At 36.4% G+C, this 25,715-nt stretch overlaps 1 protein-coding gene across 14 annotated transcripts in view; it reads right to left on the bottom strand.

Annotated features, from left to right (window-relative positions):
• Ssdp (Sequence-specific single-stranded DNA-binding protein) overlaps positions 1-25,715 on the bottom strand; it is a 690,704-nt gene that overhangs the window by 90,542 nt on the left and 574,447 nt on the right. For 11 of the 14 annotated variants that reach the window (XM_081762329.1, XM_081762327.1, XM_081762335.1 and 8 more), the window contains one exon: positions 77-106. The exons of the other annotated variants lie outside the window; for them this stretch is intronic. In XM_081762329.1, the coding sequence (XP_081618455.1) occupies positions 77-106 (30 nt within the window). The remainder of the gene's footprint in view (positions 1-76; positions 107-25,715) is intronic. 14 annotated transcript variants of the gene reach the window in all.

Raw genomic sequence — 25,715 nt, 5'->3', positions numbered from 1 at the left:
AAGGACACAGAAGCGGCACATAAAAAAGAACTAAAAAAATAAACTCATATGAAGATAGAAATGTTCGACTCCCTACCTTGCCAACCTACAAAATCTCCTCCTTCACCTGAAGAAGACAAAAGAAAACAACAGGGAATGAATCATTAGTATTTATGTCAACACAATGAGAATACAAAAATGAATCTGATAAGACATTGATTTTGTAAGTAAAACTTAAAAAAAAAGAATAATAAATAAATAAACAACATTACTTCATAAACTGTCACACTGTTTTTGGTATATGTAAGTACTATCACGTCTCTTTCTATATTGAGGGCTTCAAAACGGACAGTATTCAGAGGAAGTAGAAGATATGGGATATGAAGTTGATATTTCTTTTAGAACAAATGAATGCAATATGTGAAATGTCTCAATTGTGCTATACTTTTTAAAAGGAGATACACTATTTTACTCAGCAACAAGGCAACTATTTTGGAAATAAAATTCTTCACTGAACGTTCAAACTACATCCCTCAATCAATGAACTAAACAGTAGAAACAAGTATACATATGTATTACCAACAGCAAAACCTAGAATTGGTTTATGACATTCCAAATCAGTACTACACGGTGAACTGTCCAAACTTTTCATCATCACTGTTTCATAGTACATCTGTGTTCTTCTATGGTATCACAACTGAAAAACATGCTGCCTCTTATGATATTTTATACGTTTTGTTAACTATCGGTAATCTTACGAATATCGAAGACTACCTCTTTTAAAACTAAATTAGATTTAACTGTACAGTCACAAAAAAAAAAAAAAAAAAAAGTTTATACGCAGACTGTAACTGCACACTATATATTTGCAGCAGATTATGCAAATGCTTCGTAAGTCAACAAAGTCAACAGGCTGAACAGTAATAATCACTAAGCTTTCTTCATTGCTTTTATCCAGGCAAAAACACTTCTAAATGTACTCAGATTGATAAACCGACTGAAGTCTGCTCTCCCGTAAAAATACAGAAAGAATCCCGTTTATTTGACACTGTTAAAAAAATAATTAACTAATTAACATTGTGCGACATACATAGTTCGTATAATTAAATACCTGGAAAATAAAAGAATATTCAGAACAATTATTCCCAAGAATAGAAACAAATTAGTATTTTCCATTTAACTAATAATAAACAATGGATAACACGATAGTTTTAAATAGCGAATCTTCAAACACAAAAACGCAACATTTAATTTTGCAGCAAGTGTTAGGATAAAATGAACTAGATGCGTTAGTGTGTTTTGAAATTATTGTGCCTAATGTTTATACAATATTATTTTATAAACGTGCGTAGTCTCGTTTCACGTGCGTAGTCTCGTTTTTCTGCGTGCGTAGTCTCGTTTCACCAGGAGCCCGCTTGTGGCTATACTGCTAGCATACACGCTTCCAGCGGAGAAGACTGACGTCCGATTCCAGGTGGGAGATAGTAGTACTCCCCGGCGTATATTGCGTCGAGTCAGCAAAAATTTTTGTGACGTCATAGGTCAAAGGTCAATGACCTTGGCCCGGGGTCAATGACCTAGGGGTACATAGGACCACCCCCTCTAAATTTTGGCAGGGGTACCATGGCCCACCCCCTAAATTTTGGCAGGGTACATAGGACCACCCCCCTTAAATTTTGGAAATTGCCAAATCTAAAAATTTGGTATGGTAGCCTAGGACCATAGTATGTACCTCTATTAGTATTGGGTGTCTATGTCGTTCCCTTTCATGGGTAAAAAATTGCCAAAAATTCAAATTTCGGGGGTTTTTGACCTAATTTATCCTCTTGGATGAGGTGTTATTACCCTATATGGTTATATGGGTGTATACAGGGGTCCATTCCCTTTCATAAGACATGGGTATATTAATGTACCCCTTGAAAAATTTGGGAGGGGTACCTTGGCCCACCCCTTAAATTTTGGAAATTGTCCAATTTAAACATTTGGTATTATAGTATAGGACCCTAATATGTATTATGATAAATTTGGATGGTCCACCTCGTTCCCTTTTAGGGGTACCAAATTGCCAAAATATAAACGTAAGCAATACGTAGTACCACGTGTTTGGTTTTGACCTAATTTATCCCCTTTGATGAGGTGTTATTATCCTATATAGTTATATGGTCATGTATAGGGGTCCATTACCTATCATAAGACATGGGTATATTAATGCACCCCTTGAAAAATTTGGGAGGGGTACCTTGGCCCACCCCTTAAATTTTGGAAATTGTCCAATTTAAACATTTGGTATTATAGTATAGGACCCTAATATGTATTATGATAAATTTGGATGGTCCACCTCGTTCCCTTTTAGGGGTACCAAATTGCCAAAATATAAACGTAAGCAATACGTAGTACCACGTGTTTGGTTTTGACCTAATTTATCCCCTTTGATGAGGTGTTATTATCCTATATAGTTATATGGTCATGTATAGGGGTCCATTACCTATCATAAGACATGGGTATATTAATGCACCCCTTGAAAAATTTGGGAGGGGTACCTTGGCCCACCCCTTCAATTTTGGAAATTGCCAAATCTAAAAATTTGGTGTGGTAGCCTAGGACCATAGTATGTACCTCTATCAGTATTGGGTGTCTATGTCGTTCCCTTTCATGGGTAAAAAATTGCCAAAAATTTAAATTTCGGGGTTTTTTGACCTAATTTATCCCCTTTGATGAGGTATTATTACCCTATATAGTTATATGGACGTATACAGGGGTCCATTACTTTTCATAACATATGGGTATATTAATGCACCCCTTGAAAAATTTGGGGGGGGTACCTTGGCCCACCCCTTAAATTTTGGAAATTGACCAATTTAAACATTGGGTATTATAGTACAGGACCCTAATATGTATCATGATAAATTTGGATGGTCCACATCGTTCCCTTTTAGGGGTGCAAAAATTGCCAAAATATAAACGTTGTACCACGTGTTTATTTTTTTGGTCCATTTTATCCCCTTTGATGAGATTCTATGATTACAGGGGTTCATTTCTTATCATAAGACATGGGCACCCTTCTTAAATTTTGGCAATGGGGGTCCACTGAAATTGTCCAATTGAAGCATAGTACAGGACCTCAATATGTTTCGGTGGTCCTATTACCAAATTTGTTTAGTACAACCACGTGTTCGGTTACTGACTCAATTAAGGTTATAAGGTATGGATGGGTATCCCCTTTCAATTTGGTAGGACCCTTCGGTTGTAGTACAGTCACGTGATCAATGATTTGGTTTTGATGCGCGACGAGGTCCCTGGTCAATGTTCTCTAGGAATTAGCTGGAAACTTTGAACAAGATTCTTGGCATTTAAAACTTTTTTTTTCAACTTTTCAAACTAAAAAAAAATCAAAACAAAAACTGAAACGAAAACTTTTAAACAAAAATCTTGAAACTAAAAATTTTTCAAAACAAAAATTTGAAACGAAAAATTTAAAACAAAAATTTCGAAACAAAAATTTTCAACAAAAAAATTTGAAACGAAAAATTTTCAAACAAAAAATTTTGAAACAATAAATTTACAAACAAAAAAATTTTGAAACGAAAAAATTTTTAAACAAAATTTGAAACAAAAATTTTGAAACAAAAAAAAATTTTAAACAAAATTTTTGAAACAAAAATTTCAAAACAAATTTGAAACGAAAAATTTTCAAATAGAATTTAAATCAAACAGTGATCAGCTTTCACGGTTAACCGTTAAACTTTATCCGGTTTTTAACTATTCGATTAACAAATAAACGGTTTTCAACTATTCGATTAACAAATAAACGGTTTTCAACTATTCGATAAACACATGAACGGATTTTTCCTTTTCACACCAGTGAGTGCAAGAATTGTTGTACTCGCTTTAAATACGCATCATTTTTGAAACAAGGTGTTAGTGTTCATCATGGATACACAGTGGAAACATCCATTTACCTGTATTCTCGCAGGGCCTAGTGGGTGTGGAAAAACGTATTTTGTGAAGCGATTACTGTCACATCTCCCAACCATGATCAATGCAAAATTTCGTAAGATATACTGGTATTATGCAGAATGGCAAGACGTGTATGCAACAATGCCAGTTCCAGTAGAATTTCACGAAGGACTTCCACGAATGAAAGATTTTCAGCCTCAAGATGGACCACATTTGATTATTATTGATGACCATATGCGAGAAGTGAATAGTGATATTGTTGATATGTTCACAAAAGGATCACATCATCGAAATATTAGTGTGATTTTTATAACACAAAATGTATTTCATCAAAGTAAAGCAAATAGAAATATGAGTTTAAATTGTTCGTATTTGGTGTTGTTTAAAAATCCACGTGACAAGTCACAAATCAAGCATATGAGTTATCAAATCATGCCTGAGCATCCACTGTTTCTACAAGAAAGTTATGCAGACGCAACAAGAAATCCACATGGCTATTTACTGCTGGATCTTAAACAAGATACACCCGATGAAATGCGATTTCGTACAAATATTTTTCCCGACGATTTGCATCATTATGTTTACGTACCAACAAAACATGTTTAAATTATTGTGCATGTGAAAAGAATGACTTAGTCTGTCACGATGTCTCCTACAGTGAAACACGCTGATCTGCTACGTGCTCTGCACAAAGCTAAACCAAGATTGCGTAAAGCTATTATTGCCAATGCAGACGCTTCATTAATTCATAGTATTTGTGAATGTTGTTATAATGTCTTAAAAGGCAATGTTCCACTGACAAGTGCGCAGAAGTCAAGATTAAAGCGTTACAAGAACACGCTCCGCTATCTCGTAGACAATACAAAATCATTGGATAAAAAGAAGAAACATTTAGCCGTACAACAAGGAGGATTCTTACCTGCATTACTTGCACCTATTGTAGGAAGTGTGTTATCCAGTATTTTGTTTAAACAATAAACATCATGGAACATAGCAAGAAGATGGTTTTAGTCCCACCAGAAATGCTTCAACGAATGCATGCATCATCATCCCGTGTGAGTGAAAATCGAGAATCTAATCTTGATCGTGAAATGCAATCCATATTGAATACATCGTATCCAAGTGATGAAGAAAAATGGAATCAGTACAATAGAATATTACAGAAATATCTTTATGTGATACGTAAACAAGAAGAACCAATACCACTTACAATTACATCAATGAAACCTGATGGTGACGTCCCGAATGTTGACGATAGCACGAAACAAGAAATTTTAGCCGCAATACCACAAATGTATCGTAAGAAAGCCGAACTACTATTCCGTCGTTTAAAACAAGATGACGCAATTACGTGGGATCATAAAGGAACAGTGTACATCAACGATAATAAACTACATGGATCCAATATTGTAGATTTAATGTGCGATGTGACTCGACCGAGGAAACATTCTAATCCTCAAGGCTGGGAATTGTTTTGCAACTACCTTGCATCGTCAAACACACCGCAAGAATTGATTGGTAATCCACGAAGATTAAACTATATTGTCAAGCATAATAGTACAACAGCATCTGAAGGATCTGCACCACCAAAACCGGCACCTGAATTATTTTCTTCCGGAGAAGAAGAAGAAGAAGAAGACGATGATGATGTTTTAGAAGTCCGACCAAAAAGAAAACGTATCATTCCACAATGGTCAACGTACAAACCATGAACAAAAAGTTGAAATCCATTTATTACAATCCAGCACATCCTGCATCGTTTTCTACTGCAAAGAAATTATGGCAAGCCACAGGAAAATCTATACCTCTAACCAAAATAAAACTTTGGTTAAACAAACAACCTACCTACACGTTACATCGTCCTGTACGTCGTCGTTTCCGTAGAGATTTTTATCTTGTCAACAATATTGATGATCAATGGGAATGTGATTTAAATGATTTACAATCACTTCAAAACTATAATGACAATTACCGCTATATTCTTACAGTGATTGATGTGTTTAGTCGGTACGGGTGGGCTGTACCACTAAAATCAAAAAGTGCCGAGGATATAGTGAATGCATTTGAAATGATTTTCCAGGAGAGGAAACCAATTGTACTACGTAGTGATCAAGGAACTGAATTTACCAACAAGACAGTACAAAAGTTTCTCAGAAAACACAACGTGCAACATGTTACAACAAAGGATCCAGATATTAAAGCCAGCATCGCAGAAAGATTTAATCAGACATTGAAACATCGTATGTGGAAATACTTTACCAAATATCAAACATACAATTACATCAAAGTATTGCCTTTACTTGTAAAAGCATACAATGAAAGTCGACATTCCAGTATTAAAATGGCACCTGCAAACGTTTCTCAGGACAATTTACTGGAGGTGTGGCATAACTTATACGACAAAAAGCTACAACGTTCAAAACAAGATACGGATTTATCTGTTGGTGATACTGTTCGTATAAGTAAAACAAAACGTATCTTTGACAAGGGTTACCTCGAGAACTGGACTTGGGAAATATTCAGAGTAAAAGCCATTGTTCCAAGAAACCCACCAGTGTATCGACTAGAGGATTTAAATCATCAACTTATCGATGGTGTTTTCTACAGAGAAGAATTACAACCAGTACCGCTCCCTTCGACGTTCCTCATCGATAAAATATTACGTACAAGAACAAAAGGTCGCAGAAAGGAGTATCTCGTCCAGTGGAAAGGATATCCTTCCTCATTCAATTCGTGGATCCCTGCAACTTCATTGAAAAAGAAGAAGAATGGAACCTGATCAAGATTTTTACGTTACACTTCCCAGTAATAGTTCCATGGATTATTTTCCAGAAAATACATTGACTTCATATATTACGAAATTACAACGACGTGTCGAGTTTCGCCAGAAATGGGATGTGGCAATTGTAGAGATTCATTATCCACATTCTTTGCTGAACATTAACAGTAAAAACAATAAAATATATTACAAATCATCAAGTAGTAATGATCAAGAACCGTGGAAGGTTGTAACGATCCCTGTACGCTATTATAACAATATACGGGATCTTATTCATGCAATTAATATACATCATAAAGAAACCAATTTATTTATATCTCATGACGCAACTAATAATATATGCCTCATAAGACATCCCAAAAAGGAAATCCATACTTCTGTACAATTGTCACCAAGTGTTAGTTTAATGCTTGGATTTGACCCGAAAAGTGATTTAAAAGATATGGAAAAGGGACAATATACACCGGATGTACGATTAGGCTTACCATCACAAATGTACGTCTATTGTGACATTATTGAATCTGTCATTGTTGGAGATACAATGGTACCCTTGCTACGAATTGTCAACATGGATCCTGTGAATCATACTTTTGGAAGTCATGCAGTACAAATCTTTAATCCTGCACATTATGTTCCGGTGGAAAAAATGAATTTTGAGCAAATACAAATCGATATAAGGGATAGCACAGGTCATCGGATGCCATTCACCTTTGGAACGGTGTGTACAAAACTACATTTCCGTCGTCGTCGTCATGACTGATCCGTATTTGCAATACTACCAAAAACAAGCGTTATCCGGTATCGGCAACGTCTATGTGGGAAGTCCCTATCAAGCAGGACATGGCATTGGAAGTTTCCTTGGTGGCTTATTTCGTTCAGTGTTACCACTTGTGAAGCAAGGCGCTAAAACTGTGGGAAAAGAATTATTAAAATCAGGTGCCAATATGATTAATGATGTTGTGATCTCGAATCAACCGCTGGAAGAATCGTTTCATCAACGTATGCAAGAGGCAAAATCGAATTTACAAGAAAAAGCTAAAAACAAGTTGAAAACTATGCTGGGAAGTGGATATCATAAACGAAAATGGGATGACTGCTCTCAGTTTGAGGTTGACCTTCCAACGATCAACAACACCATCAATCCTACAAAGAGACGTAAATTATCACATAAGAAGAAGAAGAGATCATTGGCATCGTCACCAGATATTTTTGATTAATTCAACGATGGCTTTCTTACATCATCAATCCTGTGAATGTGTAAAAAGTGAATTGGACATTTTTTCAACGTTGCCCACGCAAACCAGTGTTCTGGACAATCGTATTATAGGCTACAAACCAATTAGTTCAATAGCTGAAAATTCACCAATAGAATTTGTAGTGAGTGGTAGCAGTGATGAATATATTGATTTACCACAAACCTTATTATACATCCAAGCACAAATTGTGAAACCAGATGGTTCCTCCTTCATCAATACGGATAAAGCAATTGCACCTGTCAATGATTTTCTAAATGCTATGTTTAGTGAAGTACAAATCTACTTGAACAATAAACTGATTTCATTTCCGTCACATAATCATCCATATCGTTCGTACATGGAAAAACTACTCAATTATAGTGATGGAGCTAAAAATACACATTTACAAACAGCAATGTGGTTTCAAGATACGGCTGGTCATATGAACGCAACCACAAGTGAGAACAAAGGATTTCAACAACGCTATGAACTGACAAAACAAAGTATGAAATTCGATATGATTGGACATCTTCATTGTGACATTTTTAATCAAGATAAATTTTTAATTCATGGAGTGGAATTACGTGTGAAACTTATTCCTGCAAAACCAAACTTTTGTCTCATGGCCGGTGAAAGTGGTGTCAGTGCAAAAATCAATATTCTAGATGCATCGTTGCAGGTGAAAAAAGTCAGCATCAGCCCTAGTGTCAAATTGGCACACAATAAAATTTTACAATCTACACCGGCAAAGTATCCTCTGACAAGGGTTCAAATGAAATCATTTACCATCCCGAAGGATATACAATCCAAAACTATTGATAACCTGTTTATGGGAACATTGCCAAATCGTATTATTGTAGGATTTACATCGAATGAAGCATCCAGTGGAACTATTACCACCAATCCATTTGAATTTCAACATCTAAACATTAATTTCTTTACATTGTACGTGGATGGAAAAGCTGTACCTCCAAAACCATTGCAACCCAACTTTGAAGAAAATCTCTACATTTCATCGTACCACACATTGTTCTCAGGCTCTGGCATACATTTTACCAATACTGGAAATACAATTTCAAGAGCCGACTACAAGAATGGATATACACTGTTTGTATTTGACCTAACTCCCGATTCTTCTGCTGGAGATTGTCACTATTGGAATTTACAACGACATGGAGCCATCCGATTGGAAGTTCATTTCCAAGAGAAATTAGCAGCACCTGCAAACTGTATTGTGTATGGAGAGTTTTCCTCACTCCTAGAGATAGACCACCAGCGCAACATTATCCTGGACTTTTAAATTACAAGGTACGTATACGTTATGTATCATTTCCATTCACGATGTTGAATACATTACAATTAGCTAGTGCTTTACACGGTAGTCCATTATTCAGAAATCATTTTACCGGGGTATTTGCAAGCGATGAGTTGCCCTCACGGATTTCTCTTCCTCTGGCAATGATTGTAAATACAGATCCACCCACAAAACTAGGAAGTCATTGGATTGCAATTTATATTGATCATCGCGGTGTTGGAGAATATTTTGACAGCTATGGCCTTCCTCCTTATGTACCACAACATGTTGCATTCTTAAAACTTCATTGTATATACTATAAATATAATAATAGCCAAATGCAAAGTCTTGGTTCATCCGTATGTGGCTATTATGCTTATTTTTATTTGTGCTGTAAAGCCCAAGGAAAATCTCTGCGTGAAATTCAATATTTGTTCACAACAGTACCCACGGTTAATGATCGTAGACTGTTGCAATATACCTTCCAGGTAATTTTATCATATTTATCATTGTAAGTGTATTTGTTTTATCATCATCTATTTCTATACTAATCATCTTTTTCCTCGTTCTTTTTTACAGAATTCACAATACGAAGCTTTGCAAACGGGTGCTATGCTGCAAAACATGGAAACAAATCATCGCAATTAAGAAGAGGAGGCAGTCTAATGAAGAAACCCAGCTCAATATACAAACATTGTCAATAAGAAAGAAAAAGAAGAAACCAGAAAAATGAATAAAATAATTTATACTTATTTATGTGTTTTTATTGTCCATTCCATATACAACGTTATCAGATTCTCCTAAAGAACTGTGCGATATAAGACGAGAACCCTGTGCAAAGTTTCCACCTAATTCCTAGAGAACATTGACCAGGGACCTCGTCGCGCATTAAAACCAAATCATCGATCACGTGACTGTACTACACCGAAGGGTCCTACCAAATTGAAAGGAGATACCCATCCATACCTTATAACCTTAATTGAGTCAGTAACCGAACACGTGGTTGTACTAAACAAATTTGGTAATAGGACCACCGAAACATATTGAGGTCCTGTACTATGCTTCAATTGGACAATTTCAGTGGACCCCCATTGCCAAAATTTAAGAAGGGTGCCCATGTCTTATGATAAGAAATGAACCCCTGTAATCATAGAATCTCATCAAAGGGGATAAAATGGACCAAAAAAACAAACACGTGGTACAACGTTTATATTTTGGCAATTTTTGTACCCCTAAAAGGGAACGATGTGGACCATCCAAATTTATCATGATACATATTAGGGTCCTGTACTATAATACCCAATGTTTAAATTGGTCAATTTCCAAAATTTAAGGGGTGGGCCAAGGTACCCCCCCCAAATTTTTCAAGGGGTGCATTAATATACCCATATGTTATGAAAAGTAATGGACCCCTGTATACGTCCATATAACTATATAGGGTAATAATACCTCATCAAAGGGGATAAATTAGGTCAAAAAACCCCGAAATTTAAATTTTTGGCAATTTTTTACCCATGAAAGGGAACGACATAGACACCCAATACTGATAGAGGTACATACTATGGTCCTAGGCTACCACACCAAATTTTTAGATTTGGCAATTTCCAAAATTGAAGGGGTGGGCCAAGGTACCCCTCCCAAATTTTTCAAGGGGTGCATTAATATACCCATGTCTTATGATAGGTAATGGACCCCTATACATGACCATATAACTATATAGGATAATAACACCTCATCAAAGGGGATAAATTAGGTCAAAACCAAACACGTGGTACTACGTATTGCTTACGTTTATATTTTGGCAATTTGGTACCCCTAAAAGGGAACGAGGTGGACCATCCAAATTTATCATAATACATATTAGGGTCCTATACTATAATACCAAATGTTTAAATTGGACAATTTCCAAAATTTAAGGGGTGGGCCAAGGTACCCCTCCCAAATTTTTCAAGGGGTACATTAATATACCCATGTCTTATGAAAGGGAATGGACCCCTGTATACACCCATATAACCATATAGGGTAATAACACCTCATCCAAGAGGATAAATTAGGTCAAAAACCCCCGAAATTTGAATTTTTGGCAATTTTTTACCCATGAAAGGGAACGACATAGACACCCAATACTAATAGAGGTACATACTATGGTCCTAGGCTACCATACCAAATTTTTAGATTTGGCAATTTCCAAAATTTAAGGGGGGTGGTCCTATGTACCCCTGCCAAAATTTAGGGGGTGGGCCATGGTACCCCTGCCAAAATTTAGAGGGGGTGGTCCTATGTACCCCTAGGTCATTGACCCCGGGCCAAGGTCATTGACCTTTGACCTATGACGTCACAAAAATTTTTGCTGACTCGATGCAATATACGCCGGGGAGTACTACTGAGATCATATGGCTCGAGTCACAGGCGTTCAGATTCTACATCTCATGTAGCTTTGGTGCTAAAAAAGGATACTGAAGTTCAAACAAATCAGGTTAAGATTCCAATTTAAACAGTAATTCTCGTCTCATATTGCCTAAATAATAGAATTAACATTACGCAATTAATTAACAATACCTCGTCACACATTTAAGCTATTTCTTCTGATCTACTAAACGTTCGTTTAATGTATACTTATACATAAAATAATGTATGTGCCTGTGATCAAATTTTCACGTAGAAACGAATAGACCTGGAACCACTAGGTTTTATACACGGATGGACCTTTACCAGATCTAATTATATACAAAGCCGTTTTTTTCGACTCGGAAGGTCGGGTTTATGGGGTGAAATGCAGGCATAAAATGAGATGATAAATATCCGGGACAACGGATATAATTGGTGGTAGACTGAAGTTTAGCGTTTCTTTCCAACAACAAGGCCACATGTAGTGGACCTACAGCTTTTCACGCGATTCTAAGCACATGATCTGCTATCGGGAATCGAAACTCTCTCTCGCCCCAAAGGCGCATACACTACCATATAAGTACGAGGGAGCTTCAGACGGATATGAGTGACAACTCCATAGTTTCCTGGATCGGTGAGATGAATAGTGACAATCTCGACGTCATTAAGGTCCGTCACCATCGTCACCGAGAGAGAGAGAGAACGGGGGGGGGGGTTGGAGTATAAATAACGTATCCAAAATCACCAATTCTAATGCTGAATTTTTTTTTTTGTGTGTGTGTGTGTGTGTGTGTGTGTGTGTGATCGTCAAGCTGATTGCTGACAGTCCGGATGATATTTTAGCCTCAATTTATGCAAAACTGGACATGTCAGCTAGCATGAGAATTGACAGGGATAATGCCGAAGGTGTTAATCTTCGTTATTTATTTACTGATTGTATGTATTGTTAGGACGCTTAATTGATTACAGAAATCCACTTATCGCTATCTGTTATCCTTTTCAATCTGTAAAAACTTCAAAACAATTTACCAATTCCGGTTTGAATAGGGAATTTGAGAAGGAATATTATACCTATCCTTACCATGTTAAATCTTTTCCATAAATGCTCCCGCCAAGTGAACTTTGTGGTGGACAAACACCGTGTGCGTGGGTTTTCTCGGGGTTCTCCCGTTTCCTCCCACTATCTTCATTCCACCATTTCATTCATTTCTCATCTTCGCAGTCTCCTTTAGCCTCACCGGCATAATCGTGGGACGTAAAACTCAAAGATTTCATTTCATTTTCTTTTCCATAAAATCGTTTTGCTATCTCTTAGTGTTTTTTTTTTCTCATTCTAAGTATATCAATATTAAAACCGCAAGTCTTAATGGATTTCTACAACTTCCGCTTTTAGTAAAGGTATTGAGTGAAAGTGCAATATATTCTTGGGACGCTTAATTAATTACAGAAAACTACTTCTCGCTATATATTACAGTCTTTTTAATCAATGGCGTTCTACGTTGAAACGGAAGTGATTGATTTATGCCTCTTCCGGTTTCAATAGGTTAAGAGAGAAGACAGTATCTATTCTTAGAACGCTAATAAATTGATTACAAAACAAAAGTTTATCCTTATTTGTTATTGTTTTTGCTGTATGTAAATCAATACTGAAACCGGAAACAGTAATGGATTTCTACCATTTCTATTTTTAGTAGAGGGTTAAGAATAGGTACGTAGTGTATTGTTGGAACGCCTAACCAGTTGCAGAAAACCGCATTTATCTACTCGTATCTATTCCCATTTTTGCTCTATAGCCATCAATGTTAAAAATACAAATGATTAATTTCTAGAACTTCCGGCTTGAATATCGGCTAGAAAAATGAACTCGATTCGTAACTTTCGACCCTCTAGACTCTGATTCAATTTAGTGAGACTGATCAAGTAGTTCTTGAGATATTTGTCTCCCAGAGGGACGAACAAGGTAAAGATATACGGAAGTTTTGGTAAACGCAGCTCCATAAAAACATATATATATCTCGATAAACGGTTGAGGAACTAACCTTAAGGTATGAAGTAACATTCTGTCTATCGTTCGACATAATTATGAAATGTCTGGGATATAGGAAGTACATGCCAACAGGGCAACTTTTCAGTACATATAATTAATTTTCCACCCTTACTACACCTCATAGCAAGTTCTGCTTCTCGAACTACAACGATAGAAACAATCAACTTCCTTACCGTAACTGCTAAACCAAATGCACAAATTCGGCATTATGGTGTTCTGCGTATGTTTCTTCTCAAAACTTATTTCCTTAAATATAGATCAATATTTAAATAAAATGTGAAACACAACACAAAAAAACTGTCAAATAGGTGACCACCCTTTTCGTCCAAAAATATTTTGTCCAAATTACAATTCGTCCAATGGACATTTCGTCCAAAAGACAATTGGTCCAAATGACATTTCGTTCAAAAGACAATTGGTCCAAAAGACATTTCGTCCAAAAGACAATTGGTCCAAATGACATTTCGTCCAAAAGACAATTGGTCCAAAGGATATTTCGTCCAAAGACATTTGGTCCAAATAACATTTCGTCCAAAAGACAATTGGCCAAAGGATATTTCGTCCAAAGACATTTGGTCCAAAAGACAATTGGTGTAAGTGACATTTCGTCCAAGGATATTTAGTTCAAAGCACACTTCGTCCAAAGGACATTGGGGTCCGGTAACACTTAAGGGTACGGAGTTTGTTTCTATTAGAAGAGTAAAAATGTCATGCCTATAACATTATGACTCAGTAGCTTCTTATTTTTAAAGGAAATTTGAAATAGAGATTTATTCCGCAATTTTCATTTCGATAGAACAAGTATATGCTGAGATATTCAGAAAAACGCAAACGTCTGAAAACAAAATGGCCGAACAACAGGAATGAGGAAAAGGTTGGTGTGTGAAGTATGTTGCTGCAATAACTGCTAACGTGACATCTAAAATTTTCATGTTGTAAATGAAATAGTTTTAAAATAAGTATCGGTAACTAAAGCTAATGGAGTTTAAATTTGAATACGTTAAATATTAGGTATTCAAACCCTTGTGTTAGAAAAGTAAAAAAATAATATGTCAAGTGTCTTTGAAGAAATACTGACTAGTGATAATAGAAAAATACCATGTGTGAAATATATTCTTTTTAGCGTTAATAATACTCTTAAACAGTCACATTCTTGGTTGCAACATTGTGATAAGTGATTGACACATATAAAATGAAAGTTGGAACATTTCATGTAGAATATAGGTATCTTTTCAGGTTAACCACAAGTCTGCTTTCTATTCGTAGATTATTCATAGTGTGTAACTTCGGCAGATGTTTCTACATAATTAGTGAGTTATATGAGAAACCAGAATTGTTCTCTTTTCTTGTATTTTTATTTCAGTGTTACTCTTCATGCAAATACAGTATATACTTTGGCTTTCATATTAATTTTCTCGGTACAATACAGTACATTTAAGATATCCATCACAGAGACTCAAACCAAATAGAAGATTGACATGACCATGCTGAGGCAATGTTGTCCTCAAATGAAGAGGGAGTTTGCTCTTCAAAGGGTTGCTTATCATTTCAGGACGAGGTGAATTCCTTAACGAACGAACCTACAACTGTATTTCTGCGAAGCTACAACTATATTTTTGTAAAATTATTAATGAAAGCAAAAAAAGGCGACCATTTGATTTTCAGGCGTTTACGTTTTTCTCAATATCTCAGCATATAATTGTTCTATCGAAATGAAAATTGCGGAATAAATCTCTATCTCACATTTCCTTTAAAAATAAGAAGCTACTGAGTCATAATGTTATAGGCATCACTTTTTTACTCTTCTAATAGAAACAAACCCCGGACCCCCAAGCGTTACCGGACCAAATGTCTTTTGAACGAAATGTGCTTTGAACTAAACATTCCTGGACGGAATGTTTCTTGGACCAACTGTCTTTTAGACGAAATGTCCTTTGGACAGAATGTCCCGGGATCAAATATGTTTGGACTAAATGTCTCTGGACCAAACGACTCCCAACCGTCAAATAATATACCTATTTCATAATGAGATCGTTATTTTTAAAATACTTTACACATACAAATGAATATTTCACAAAACTGAGCACAGACCTAGTAAGATCTAACAGTACGTGCCATCTTGTGTGTTCATTGTAGAATGAATCAAGTTCTTTATTTTATTTGTTACCTTTCTCAATAGCAGAATACAACCAAATTAATCAGTATCCCGTGTTGAAGCTGAAACATAATTCTATTTTATAGTGTAATATTTATAATATGTAACGTTTCATTACATTGTAGTTAAGAGAATAAATTAAAATCTGTAGTGACTTCCGGATGGTGATCCGCCTTGACCTATACTGATAGGGCAAAGTCAAGGAGATTACTCTACTTTATTTAATTATTACACTCACAAGTAAACCTTACGTTTGGGTGAATCGAGTTGCTGACTGAGACACATATGAGAAAGTAGTACTAAATGTGGTCAGTATTTCAGTGAAGTTGTAGGTGCGAAGCTCCAGGGGTTTAGGAGATACAGCTACCAGAACATCACATGGAAGTACAGAATAGTCTTCATACAATTGGAGGTAAAAGCTCTGTAAGACCTCTTGTAACTACAAAAGGTGAATAAAAATATATGGGTACATATTAGGACTAGGGGGAAGTCATATAGTAAGGATATACCTGACGGCGGCCATCTTGAAATCCGCCATTTTGAATTAAGGTTAAGTTTTTAAAATAGGAATAGGGTAATGTGATACATGATTTAAGGCGCAAATTTAATCAGAAGAACAATGGTGACGTTAATTTTGATTTACGCGCAATTGGTAAAAAGTTACAGGGGAATTAAATATTGTTGCCGCATATGTATTAGTCCTTTACCCTACCTTGTAAATTTTGTGTTAATGATAATAATTAAATAAATAACAGGTGGATAAATATTAGGTCTATGTAAGAGTTGCCTTGATGGCACAGACAAGGTGAGCAATAGTACAGTGAGGACAAGAGCGAGCGAGAAATAGATGTGAGCAGGATACAAGAAAAACAACGAAATGGCGTGCAAGTACAGCATCAAACAACTAACATTGTAACGCCACCATTGTATTTCTGATTAACTTCTAGCCCGAAGTCATCTATTGCATTACTCTATTCCCATTTAATTTTGTGCTGGTTAATGATAAAGCAAAAATGGTTATACCGTTGGATTTATGGTAGAGTTTGCTATTAATAAGGTGTCACTGTTATGCGTTTTGTTTAAAACTTTTGTCTGATTCAAAATGGCGGATTTGAACATAGCCGCCATCAAGGCAACTCTTACCATAGACCTAATATTTATCCACCTCCTTTTTATTTAATTATTATCATTAACACAAAATTTACAAGGTGGGATAAAGGACTAATACATATGCTGCAACAATATTTAATTCCCCTGTAACTTTTTACCAATTGCGCGTAAATCAAAATTAACGTCACCATTGTTCTTCTGATTAAATTTGCGCCTTAAATCATGTATCACATGACCCTATTCCTATTTTAAAAACTTAACCTTAATTCAAAATGGCGGATTTCAAGATGGCCGCCGTCAAGTATATAGTTACTATATGACTTCCCCCTAGTCCTAATATGTACCCATATATTTGTTATTCACCTTTTGTCGTTACAAGAGGTCTTACAGAGCTTTTACCTCCAATTGTATGAAGACTATTCTGTACTTTCATGTGATGTTCTGGTAGCTGTATCTCCTAAACCCCTGGAGCTTCGCACCTACAACTTCACTGAAATACTAACCACATTTAGTACTACTTTCTCATATGTGTCTCAGTCAGCAACTCGATTCACCCAAACGTAAGGTTTACTTGTCAGTTCTTTACTTACTTTCAAATATGATATATTCCATCAACATTATCTTCCCCATGCGAAGAAAAACTATACTGCTTTCATTTCTCAAATCAAGAATTCCAATATTCATTCTTAAGAGCGTAGTCAATATTCTCTCTACCTATCTATGGCAAAAAGATGTTAACATTAAATGGGTTTTCTTTTTGGTTTTGTTTTGAAGGCCAAATTATGGCGTGCCGATATTCCATTTAGGAACAAGAAAAATAGCTGCCTGGATGGAGCTTTTTCAGTCCCCGAACATCGTAAAAGAAAAATTCACGGACTGGACCGGGCGGGGTGCACCTTCGCGCCTGACAATTGGTACGATCTATAGTAAGTTTTTGAGGATGGCATTAGTTCAAGATCATTGCAAGGGAAACGGTGGTAGAAAGAGATCCGTCCGAATTGAAAAGAATATCATCCTCATCCAGGGAGCGATGGTGGCCAGTACAACCAAGTTATCGTGCAGATATTCTTTAGAGACTAACATTTCTCAAAGGTCAGTGGTTAAAATTTTACACCGTGATTTAGGAATGAAGCCATAGCACTTGCAGATTGTGCAGCATCTCAAACTCAGAAAAGCAAGCACGTGTGAATGCTGAACAAATTATCTTGGAATTGGTGCGTATGGAGCCGAACATTCTGTTCATGTTTTCTGACGAAGCAACATTCCACATCAGCGGTCGTGTGAACAAACAACTATGCCATCTAGGCGACCGAGTATCCGCAGGAAGTTCGCGAGCACATGCAGGATTCCCCCAAGGTGAACATTTGGTGTACAGTAACCAAATCTGGAATGATTGGACCCTTCTTTCTTGAAGAAGAGACCAACAGGGGAGAGAATTATCTTGCGATGTTCAGCATGTTCATGGAGAAGAACGCGTCATTTGCCATTCTCCAGTGAGGGTGCAATCAGCAAGACGGCGCCCCTGCTTATTACAATCAGATAGTTTGGGATTACCTGAATGACAGGTTCGGTAAATGTTGGATTGCTAGAGGTGGTCCTCTTCCATGGCCAGCACGTTCCCCCGACCTGACACCATGTGATTTTTGGTTGTGGGGCATGGTCAAATAGTATGTATGCCAGCAAACCTAGCAACTTGTACAACCTGAAGCACAGCATCACTCAGGTCATCACTGCTATCCCTGGCCAAATGGTCATACAATCAACAACGGACAGACTCCAGAAGGGCATAGAGCAGGATGGGTTCCAAATTAAAATCTTGTAACCAAATTGTTACCTTGTAATTTCGCGTGAGTAAATCCCCCGTTTTAATGTCGACATCTTTTTGCCCACCCTATTATATATATATATATATATATATATATATATATATATATATATATATATATCCAGGTTGTTAATGAACTATACCGACAAACTGTAAAAGGTGATTCCTTACATTAAAATACGTCAATATGTTCCTATGGGCCTGTGAGGAAAATGCATGGTTTCAGAGCTAGGGCTGTCCAAAATCGCGAAAAAGTTTCAAGAGGCTCTATTTCGAATTCGAAAAATTGTGAGGTGGTGGCCCTTAACGGCGTAAAGGAAGTTACCATACACAATCCAAAAATGCATATTTCATCAATGTTCAATGAGTGTGCAGAGTATACCCTGAATTTTGAGATATGCTCTGAATTTATGATTCGTTCCAAGTAGGCGAACGATAAGCCTTGACACAGTGAACACTGAATTCTTTGGCGCGATCTTGGAAGTGTTAAGGCTCGTCAAAGCATGGCATCTCGTACTCGGGAAAAAGCATGCTGCGATGTTTTCTTTCACGCTTGTAAATGAAGGAAACGTGAAATATACCGTAACGAAATACATATCACACATTATTCCGAACACAAAAAAGATGGAGCTGCCGGTTCCTAACACTTCCGACTTCCCTCCAAAGCACTGGGTGTCGATTTTCGTCAAGCCTTACCAAAAAGTATTTGAGAGCATATTTGAGAATTATATCCTGTACAGAATAACTCCGCACGCCCATTGGAAATTGATGTAATATGCATTTTTGGATTGAGCATGCGTGACTTCCTTTACGCTGATAAGGACCACCCTCCACAGTTTCTGGAATTCGAAATAGAGCCTGTTGAAATTTAGCTTTTTCGCGATTTTAGACAGCCCTAGATCAAAATATGCACTTTTCGGAATAGGTCCATATTATTATTATTATTATTTTTTTTTTTTTTTTGCTTATTTTGATATGAGAAATCACCTCTTACAGTTTGTCGGTATGTCATTAACACACGCTGTATATACACACACATATATATATATATAAATATGTGCAATTTTTAAACTTGAGACTGCAACATATTTGCAGGAATATGTATCAGATGAAATAGTTCGAAATAAAAAGTTAATATTTTTGAGGATAAATTCACCTGTGATAAAGTTAGTCTTTTTCGCCCCCTTGGGGGTGGGAAGTAACTTTGAAAACGTAATTGTGGACCCCATTTTATCACAGATTCGAATTGTACAGGAAAAATAGGTAAATTTTATTAAAAGATTTTTTTTTTTTTTTGAATTGTGCTAAATTGCTCTCTAATCAGTGAAAACTAGTCTCACTATTGTTTCTTCAATTGGGAGCTTCCATCTTTCAAACCAGAATAAATATGCGACAAAAAGTGAGGTTCCCTAATTAAGTTTTCAAACGGTGAGGAAGGCTAATTTTATCACATGCGAATTAAAAACTCCAAAATATGAACTCTTTATTCCTAACATTCTTTCCTCCAGATTGTTTGCAGTCACAAGCTAAAAATCTCACTATACGAAGAAAATAGTTAATCACATATGCACTATTATTCCTCAAAAAAGCTGAAGTTGCATAGAATTTGTCGAGGTTTGAGTTGGTAGGTTGGTTAAATACACCACTTCTATATTCCAAAGCAAAATCCAATTATGTTAGAATTGAACTAGATTCTATAAAAGGTGGTGAAACGGAAATCATTATACCTGTATCTGTTTTAACCTAATGCATTCTTCGCCATGTGTTTAAGATTCTGCATTATTTATGCATATTTATAGTCACGTATTAACTAGGGCAAACTCAAGTAGTGACACAACTGTGTTAAACAAACAAAATGACTTCAATCATATTAATATTATAATGAAATAGTTGCAACGATTAACATTAGCACAACATACATATATTTAAGAAAAAAGTTCGACAATTTAATATGTAACTAATGTTCATTTTATAATGGTATTTTATTCCCTTAAGCCTATTATACATCGTGATACTTTTCCATCAAATATTATATCAAACTTTTCTTTGACGATAATTTGTTCAAATAAGTTGGCTAAAACTTTCGCACCCATTATAAATGATCAAATGCAAAGGTGAATATCATTGCTCAATTGTTTATATTTCTTGATTCAGTTGTTAGGTTACTTAAACGTATATGTGAGTTTTATGGTGGCGCCTGTTGGTGTAACTATAATCAATAAGATTGTAGAAATGAATGGACTGACTATTCACAGTTACTTCTGTCTCACTTCTCTCCTTTATTTCTATTCCCAAATACATCTTACCCTCGTGCTTTCTTTCTTGTTCACTAAATACGTATGAATTTATATTGTATTAGCTAGTCTGATGCTCAAATTTCATCTAATTCAGTTAATTTCCGAGTAACTTTTGTAGCTTTGGGACATTGGTTAGGAATAAATAGTCACTCATAAAAAAAATATTAGGTTTTACAGTTAAAATGAGAGAGTACATATTAAAGAGAATTCTGCAGGACATTAATTTCCGAAGGAATTTTTCACAGAGTAGGAAACTATTAATTTATATTTGGAAATGCGAAAATATTAATGCTCTGACCTATGTGATTTTATGCAACATCAAGTGTTTCTCACACTATCCTTATTTACGCACCCACTCTCAGTCACTCATGTCCTTGCCTCTTGCGAACCCAACCTTGTGCTAAGTCGTGGGTCCCCTGCTGTGCTCCTGCTTTGAACCGGTTAAATATCATCCCCCCTTTTAATGGCCACCTAACGTAAGTTGTTTTTTCTGCAGCTTTTTTAAAATTGTATTCGTCCGACGCGTATTTATAAATTAAAGTCCTCGTAAAGTGAATCTGCACTCATGAATGCAACTCCTATCCTAAAAATATTTTTAAAGACATTACCAATGAATTTCGTGAAGAAATAATTACATATAGTAAGATAGCACATAATCATTCCAAACACATCATATGCATGCATATTGTCATTCTGTACACAATAATCTGAGCATACGATAAAGTAATAACATACCAGAACGTAATAAGAAATCATTTAAATGAAGCAAGGTGAAAGAAAATGCTTTTTTTTTAATTTCATGGAATATTCTCAACCTACACCAATTTTGGGAAGCCACCTGCGGTACTTAGTCATAATATTCTTTAATTTTATAGTTATACAAACAGATTACTGCTAGTATGCATCGAAAGAATGTCAACTGCTTTCCATGTCCACATCATACTCGATTATAGTGCAACCGCATAGCGATTTTCTTTTGTTTTCGTTGATACAATGTTGGATAGAAATAGAATAAGTTCTAATTTAGAACAGTTGTATCAAGTGTTGTAACCAACCCAAGAGTTGCGTACAACTTGGTATCGTACAACGTTCAAATTCCACTTTGATAAAATATTTGATACAATATATGATGGAATATTTGTTCGTCTATAACGGGCTTTAGAGACTGAAATAAAGAAAATGATAGAGGATTAAATATTTAGATCTTTAGTTTACTTCCAACACTTCCGGTGCAAGTACAAGCAATTAAAAGAAAATTAGGTGAATATAATCAAGAGAGATTTAAAAAGTTTACCTGATTCTATTTCTGAAAACATATAGTAATTGAAATAAATTTACTAGAAATCTCTCTACGTACCTATAGTATTTACAATGTATAATAAATAAATAAATAACAGCAAGGAAAATTGGTGTACAACCAGATGGTTTGTATAATAGTTGTAGCTAGTGTTAATCTTTCACCTTTTTCGTGTTCATAGTGTTCTGTTTGCATTAGGCAAATCAAGGGAACGCTCAATTCACAATGGGCGGTATTGGATGGATAAAATCCATGGTATTTCAACTAAAGGAGCACATGTTAGCTACTAACCATACCTTACTTAAAATTAACAAAAACAGAGAATGCTTCCAGCTTACAGAAAAATGGAATGTGGGACTGGACTAAAAAAAATACCGAAAATTTAAAACGCGAAGGAATCGAACAGCTAAACATTTACATCTAATGTTAATTACGTCCAGTTGTTCTAATATTAGAGTTATCTTCAAATCCACATCTAATCTCGCAAATTCTCACTGCGTGTTTCTATATACAATACTTTGTGTTCCTAACCACGTAATCACCGTATTGGATTTGGTTAGTGAATTATACACTTGTACTCTAAAATTAAAAAAAAAAAACATCCATATATTAAGCGCCATATCTTAACACACAACGACTCAAAATAATACTAATGCTAGAATTTATCCCTCTTACTACATTGCTGGGGTGGTATTTGCAAATTCGTTAAAGTCAACGAGCTCTTCGTACATTTTTTTCCTTTTCTACAAAGCGATAAATAGTCTAATATACGCTGCTCTTTATTTAAAAATTCAACACTTAGGAGACAAGATAGCAGCACTAAAGTCGGCAGGGAGAGACCTGATGATATAAGTAGTAAAATATTAAAATCACCACTCTGTGCAACGTGTAACAATGTACCGACAGCGAAGCAGGACTGTGATAAGCAGCAGCTTGTGGGCCCACTCGCAGCAACACGGCCAGGCACTAACAGTGAGCCCTTGGATGTCATTCTGGAGTATGGCATGCCACGCGTCTTCAACACGATGCCACAGTTTATCAACGGTTTGCAGGTATGAGAACCGTTGGGCAACTATCGACGTGTTCAATCGGCGAGAAATGTGGAAACGTACCGCACAAGGAAGCAGAAGAACAGTGTCCAGCCAGGAAGTATAGGACAGTGCGTGCAGCATGAGGACTCGCGTTTTCCTTCTGGAATGTAGTCCTTAGCATGATCTATACTAAAGAAACCATAATCTTGTCCAAATGTACACTTGGCGGAAAAAAATGCGTAAATGCGTAGAAGGCACAATAGCCCACAACATAACACCCGGTGCTACTCCACATAGTGGTGCAAAGTGCAGACGTCGCCCAACCTAGTGAGATGGATGCGGCCATCATGATGTCTCAGACAGAAGCGGAGTTCGCCTGGAAAGATGATGTGTTGCCACTCGTCTCTCCATGAGCGACACAACTGTATTCTCCCATATCTATGTTGTACAGTCAGTGGAAACCTCTCCCAGATACCGTAAAACTGCTCGTGAGGACATTGGGTTCGGTGTAACAGCTTTCAGTATTTGTGCTAATGTGTGGCATGTGGTTGTTCAATCCGCCAGAGTCATGCGCACGAAAACAGCCTGTCCTTAAAGCTCGTGGTCTGGTGCGGTCGTTGGGATTCGCTGTGTAGTGTCTTCATGGAGCCATAGAGCCAATATGCTCTGCATTTCACTATGGTCGTATTCCATCCAATGCGAGCATCAATGTCACAGAAGGGTAAACCAGACTCACGATAGGATATGTCGAAATCTAATGGAAGGACTGCCGCATTGGACGACGATGCATCTAATGACCGTGTGCGCAGCACATACGTCACATGTTTTGTCTAGTACTCAATTGTGCTTCTCTTCCTGGTCTCCGCTTGTTTCACTGAATAGCATATTCGGCGACTCTGTTGTGGACTAGTTAATTGCTGATTCTCCTAAGCTCCACATATTCTACAAATTTAGACTTCTAACGATCTCCTTCTTGCTAATGCATTTGCGATGGCGGGCAATATAAAAGTTCGTCCATGCGTGTTTAACACTATTTTAAAAAATCTCTTCCATTACGACCTACATATGTACCGTGTATCCCTTTCTCTGCCCTTTAGGCTTAGAATTTCCAAAATTCATAAAAAAAGAAGAGATCTTCCTATTGTGTCACATGGTCTCCTTACACCAAATTGTCAAGTCTGTATGTATTTTGTTTTTTTTTTAAAAAAAAAAACAGTTACAACAATAAAAGCTATATCCATCTCTCTGAAACTAGGACATGAAATTTGTACACGTGAATGTATATGTGATACTCTGTGATGCAGGAAGCCCCTCACACCAAATTTCGTTGAATTATGCCCAATAGTTGAAAAGAAAAAAAATGAAATTAAATCTTTGAGTTTTACGTCCCACGCTTATGCCGGTTAGGCTAAAGGAGACGGTGATGATGAGTTATGAATGAAATGGTGGAATGAAGAAAGTGGGAGGAAACGGGAGAACCCCGAAAAAAACCCACGCACACGGTGTTTGTCCACCACAAGGTTCACATGGCGGGGGCTGGGATCGAACCCGGGACCCCAAGCACCAGAGGTGAACGCTCTACCACTGAGCCACCACGGCCCCCAATAGTTGAAAAGAAACAGCAGATAATAGTAAAATGTTTCACTAGATATTTTTTGTATATCTTTAAAGTTGTTGATCTACTCAATGGATTCAAAGCTAGATAGTAGCCTATATTTATTCAGAAGGTATGCATTTTCATTAGCAAAATAATTATTTGTGTACTATTTAAGTATTAGTTGAGTACTTTCGGAAATTATTTCGAACATAATCTCTCACTTTGCGAATAGTATGGACAATCCTAACGGGATGAGATGATTTACCAAGAACTATTAAATCATGGTGTACATAAATGCAAAGATGCAACCAAATTATAGTCCGATCACAGATTTTGTCGCTTTCTCTCTTAAAAATAACTGTATATCAGAGGCGATGGGATGGGAGGGTCGAATGAAGTAGAGAGCATGAGAGAAGTCGTTATTTACTCTATTGTATTCATACTGAAGTGTCTGTCTACTACATTACCAACATCCATCAGAAAGATAAAAATAACTCTCAACATCTATTGCATGAAGTTCTATTTTCAATGTTCTTTCGGGAATTGATTGGAATGGACTTGAATGATACCTGTCCGATTTGAAAACCATTTTTCTTGATCAGGCATGAAACCGTCGGTGATCTCTCTGGGTTACGATTTTTAGCGAACGGTTCTGGTGCCGTTTTGTGTTCATATGCATGTTAGTCGACACACTGGATAATTCACTTTGATACGCCAAAAAATA

The sequence above is a fragment of the Thermobia domestica genome, chromosome 6, assembly GCF_964235325.1.
Source record: "Thermobia domestica chromosome 6, izTheDome1.hap1.1, whole genome shotgun sequence".
Classification (NCBI taxonomy): Eukaryota; Metazoa; Arthropoda; class Insecta; order Zygentoma; family Lepismatidae; genus Thermobia; species Thermobia domestica.
The sequence above is the reverse complement of the archived record's forward strand: the minus strand, read 5'-3'. Positions and strand labels throughout refer to the sequence as shown.